The sequence below is a fragment of the Solanum tuberosum genome, unplaced genomic scaffold, assembly GCF_000226075.1.
Source record: "Solanum tuberosum cultivar DM 1-3 516 R44 unplaced genomic scaffold, SolTub_3.0 scf00353, whole genome shotgun sequence".
Taxonomy (NCBI): Eukaryota; Viridiplantae; Streptophyta; class Magnoliopsida; order Solanales; family Solanaceae; genus Solanum; species Solanum tuberosum.
The window spans coordinates 290,613-295,402 of record NW_006239275.1 but is presented as its reverse complement, the minus strand read 5'-3'; the positions used below and the strand labels follow the sequence as shown (position 1 = coordinate 295,402).

General features: G+C 31.4%; 1 protein-coding gene across 1 annotated transcript; it reads left to right on the top strand.

Annotated features, from left to right (window-relative positions):
- The first annotated feature begins 1,912 nt into the window (after positions 1 to 1,912).
- On the top strand, positions 1,913 to 3,655 carry LOC102602000 (phosphoribosylformylglycinamidine cyclo-ligase, chloroplastic/mitochondrial-like). The gene is made up of 8 exons (XM_006361317.1): positions 1,913 to 2,075; positions 2,188 to 2,282; positions 2,357 to 2,458; positions 2,529 to 2,582; positions 2,746 to 2,921; positions 3,018 to 3,120; positions 3,204 to 3,380; positions 3,443 to 3,655. The coding sequence occupies exons 1-8, from the start codon at positions 1,913 to 1,915 to the stop codon at positions 3,653 to 3,655; spliced, it is 1,083 nt and encodes a 360-aa protein (XP_006361379.1).
- The last annotated feature ends 1,135 nt before the right edge of the window (positions 3,656 to 4,790 follow it).

Sequence of the window (4,790 nt, the reverse complement as noted above, 5' to 3'; positions counted from 1 at the left end):
CAAGCATCCAAACCCAAATGTTGACCAAAGTCAACCTAAAGGCTAAAATCTCAACAATTTCCAATTTAAGACCTCAAATCCTCAAAAAGACTCTGAATCTGCATTTATTATACGTAAATTTGAAATATTTAAATTAATTTATGTGTTATTATACTAAAAATATATTTAGGGAGTATTTTTTATTTTAAAAAATGCTAATTTGTGTAAGAATAAAATATATGTTATTATATTACTCATAAATAAGGGGTATGTAATACATTATGAGTCATCTTCCCCAACTTCAAAAATTAAGGAGCCATGGAAGCCCTTCCCCAACTGCTGCAACTCCGCCGCTCTACTAACTGATCTTTTCCATCATTTGCAATATTTCTTATATTTATTTGCTCATATATATATGATGTAACTACAAAGCATAGTAATCTATAATTACTATAAATAGATCACCATTAATATTCTATGAATAAATCGCCATGAATTTAATGTAATAGTGATAAATACTATATATGGATCATCCAAAAATAGTACTAGTGATGAATAATATTAATTTTCTAAAATTACTATAATGAACGCTACCTTTTGTAACAGAAACTTAAGCAATACAAGGAAAGTAAAAGATTTTTAGGAGAAGAGATATCAATAGTAATAATAAGGAATAACATAACTAGATTCTGTTAGAAAATGTACTATATATATATATGAACATTAGTATAGAGCAAACGAACCTCAAGTTCTCAGAGTAGGTGTTTAGATTTCTTCTTATATTCTTTAGGATTTGATTATACTCCCTCCGTCCACTATTGTTTGTCAGGTATACTAAAATAGTTGTCCAAAATTAATTGTCAATTTAAACAATCAAAAAACATTAGTCACTTTTTTCCAATTCTGCCTTTAATAATTACGTAACTACTATTTTCAAAAAGTAGCCATTTTAAAGTTACAAGACTACTTTAATGTGAAAAAAATAGTTTTCAAAAAGTACAAACCATTTTAATAATGATTGATAGTAGGGTTATATTAGTCAAATTGCATATTATATTAAATTTTTCTTAAGGGTTGTGCATGATCACAAACAATAGTGGACGGAGGTGTTGAAGAAGAAGGTAGCTGACGATTGGAACATGTCAAAAGAACAAGTCCAACGAAGCTAACTGACGTGTCTGCAGCAAGTATTGATGAAGAAAGGAAGCTGACGATTGGAACATGTCAAAGGAGCAGGTCCAACGAAGTTGACTGACGAGTTTACAACACTGCTGTAGAATTAGAGTCGCACTAGGATTAGACTACTTATATTAATTAGAATTATATTACGACTAGGATTAGATTATGACTAAACTTATAGTACAACTAGGATTAGATTATTTATAATTGCATTATTATTATTATTATTATAGTAGTAATAGGTATTGTAGTAGGACTCTAAGTATGAAGTGTGTGTGTGTGTGTGTGTGTGTGTGTGTGTGTGAAATTTAAATAATGGATATGTTGTGTTTTGTGCAGCGATGAATACTATAAATAGATCATCCAAAAATAGTACTAGTGATGAATAATATTAATATTCTATTATTACAAATTGATTGCTACCTTTTCTAAGGGAAACTTAAGCAATACAAGGAAAGTAAAAGAATTTTAGGAGAAGAGATATTAATAGTAACAATAAGGAATAACATAAATAGATTCTGTTAGAATATGTAGTGTGTATATATTATATGAACATTAGTATAGAGCAAACAAAAGTGACGTACCTCAAGTTCTCAGAGTAGGTGTTTAATTAGATTTCTTCTTTATAATCTTTAGGATTTTATTCTAACCTTTAAGCTGCTAAACTGCTCAATTTATAGTGTTGTATGTGAAATTTCCAAGGAATTTAAATAATGAATATGTTGTTGTGTTTTGTGCAGCGATGATAATGACAATGGCAACCGCAAATTTGCAATTATATAGATGCACTGCTGCATCCCCTGTTTATGGTTTAAAACGAAGATCGTTTTGTGTACCGAAGCTATTGCCTTTATGTAAAGAGAGAAGCATTACTTCAAAGAAGCTATTGCCTTTATGCAAGGAGAGAAACATTACTTGTAGTGGAATTTGGGGAGTGGAAGGGCTCTATACATTGGTACTTCCTTGTGATGTCAAAACTTCTGCTCGACAGTTTGATTCATCTGTTAGTTTTAATCATAAAACTCGCAGGGGATGCATATTTTGTGTCTGCCCCTACTTGTGAGGGGACAAAATTTAAGTTGGCAGTTCAAAATGGAATTCATGATACCATTGGGAGAGATCTGGTAAGTTTGATTATTCATCTTTGTTTTTTTGCAGATATGGAACAACTAATTAATGGTGTTGTCTTTCTTCCTAGGTTGCGATCAGTGTTAATGGCATTGTCACTTCTGGAGCAAAACCTATATTTTTCCATGATTTTTTTGCAACCAAACACCTTAAACTTGACCTTGCAGACAAGGTATGTACATCTATTGAAACTGTCTCCTTTTCCAGTTAAACAGAATTGACTTCTAATTGCATGTATGTAGGTCACACAAGGTATTAAGTATGGTTGCCAACAATCTGACTGTCATCATCTAGAGGTATTTCTGAGACAAAATTTCTAACAAAAGTTGAAAATGTGTGTGATAACATGTGTTTTTTGAATGTGGAATTGACTGATCAGTGATCTCTATATTGTTTATTATATGTTTGGTAAACCATGGTTATGGAATTAGTAAACAATCAGTTGATATTAATGTCCAGTTCCAGATGAGAGAGATACCAAATTTATGTGATAGAGACTGTGACCTCTGTGGTATTGCTGTGGGCATTATGAAAAAGGATTCAGTTATTGACGGGAAAAGTATCAACGCTGGAGACGTTCTTATAGGTTTACCATCTAATGGAGTTCATTCATATGGTTTTTCTCTTGTTACAAGGTATAGAGAAATTCATGTATCTAGTTAGCCTTTAAAATATACTCATATAATTTCATTTCCTTTTGTGTGTTGTTATTGATATGCTAACTTGTGCAGCGTACTGGACGAAAGTGGTTTTTCTTTGAAAGACCAGCTTCCTGGTGAATCTATTACACTTGGTGAAGCTTTGATTGCCCCAACTGCTATATATGTTAAACAGGTTTCACCTTTGGTTCCTTTCCTTTTACTTCTATTAAAATATCGGGTATGCAGTAACGTGTTTCAGGGATTTGGAAAATGAAGGTTCTTGATATCATTAGCAAAGGAGGGGTTAAAGGAATAGCCCACATTACAGGAGGCCTCTTCACTCACAATGACATCTTCAATGACAATATCCCTCGAGTATTTCCTAAAGGCGTTGGAGCCCTTATTTACCAGGGATCTTGGACAATTCCTCCTGTTTTTAAATGGATTCAAGAGGTGAGTATTGTTGAGAAATCAATTAGTTCTGTTTCTATCTTTAATTTTTGAAATATGGTCAGGCTGGAAGAATAAAAGATGCTGAGATGATGCAGACTTTCGATATGGGAATTGGGATGGTCCTTGTAGTAAGTCCAGAAGCAGCTGATCGGATACTTGGTGAAGTACACAAGACGAGCATTGCATACCGGATTGGTGAGGTTGTAAAGGGCGATGGAGTACGGTGGTCATCAGAAGATATCAATATCAGCATGTCTCCGTCCATTCAAGAATGACATGAAGTGATGATCAGCTATTCGTGAGTCATCATCTTTCGAGGACGTTCATTCAATTATTGCTATTTTAGTTTCAGACAATTAGAGTTAGCTAACTCATCTTAGTAGAGACTTTCAGACAATCAGTTATTACTCTTCAGATTTTGTTTATCTAATCTTTGATGTTTTAATAGACTTAATTCAATTTAGTTTCCGCATGACTCTTTTTAAGTTTTTATGAATGAGAATCATAGTGTTATCCCAGACCATGGATTAGTTAGCCTGGGGTCACTTGTGACTCTAAGCACAGTGTTGCTTGTGACATAATATGTCTTTGATACATAAGAGTATTTGTTAATTAGTTATGATTTAGTTTCTCTACCGCCATTGCTGAAGTCTCGAGCTCGTATCTTTGTTGATTGAGCTGAGATGACGAGAAAGAAGCTGGTACTGGATGTCTTGCTTTGTTGTAAGTTGTAACATATGTTGCAAAATATATTTTTTATATATTAAATTTAAAAATAAAAAATATTTTTAAAAAATTGCTTTATATGCAGGATAATGGAAGTGACAAAATAATCAACCCTGGGATAATTTTTTAGTTGCCTTTAATTCATTGTTTGGTTGCAAAGGTAGGGATAATTTATCCCGGGATTAACAATTAGTCCTAGAATAAGTTATCCCTCACTGGGGTGGTATAGTAATCCCAGGATAAGTTATCCTGGGATATAGTGTGTAAAATTAACAAAAATACCCCCCTTAAACTCTCTTTTATACACCACTTTTACATTCATACATATTAACATAATTTTTAACAATACAATAATATTCACAACCTTATTATTCATTGTTTTTATGATAAATATATTTTTCTATTAAAAATTTACATTTTATAAATACAATTTTTATTTATGAATATATTATAAGTTGAATTTATTTGTGTAATTATTATGTTTATTTATATTTTGATTTCTCTTAAAATGTCACTCCACTACTAAATTACATATTTTTCATTAAATAGTTTATTACTCACTTAATAATTATATTTTATCTATAATTAAAATGTAGATAACCTTTAATAATAAATTTTCTTTTACTTTAATAAACTTAAAATGAAAGTTTTATTTTTAAGCTAAATAAGATGAAAGTTTTATTT

What these genes read in the sequence shown, in the direction of transcription:
- LOC102602000 (XM_006361317.1), top strand. Translation starts at nt 1,913, where the DNA reads ATGGCAACCGCAAATTTGCAATTATATAGATGCACTGCTGCATCCCCT. An exon ending in CAAGGAGAGAAACATTACTT is followed by an intron (nt 2,076 to 2,187) that starts GTAGTGGAATTT and finishes TAAAACTCGCAG; the next exon opens with GGGATGCATATTTTGTGTCT. An exon ending in CTGCTATATATGTTAAACAG is followed by an intron (nt 3,121 to 3,203) that starts GTTTCACCTTTG and finishes TGGAAAATGAAG; the next exon opens with GTTCTTGATATCATTAGCAA.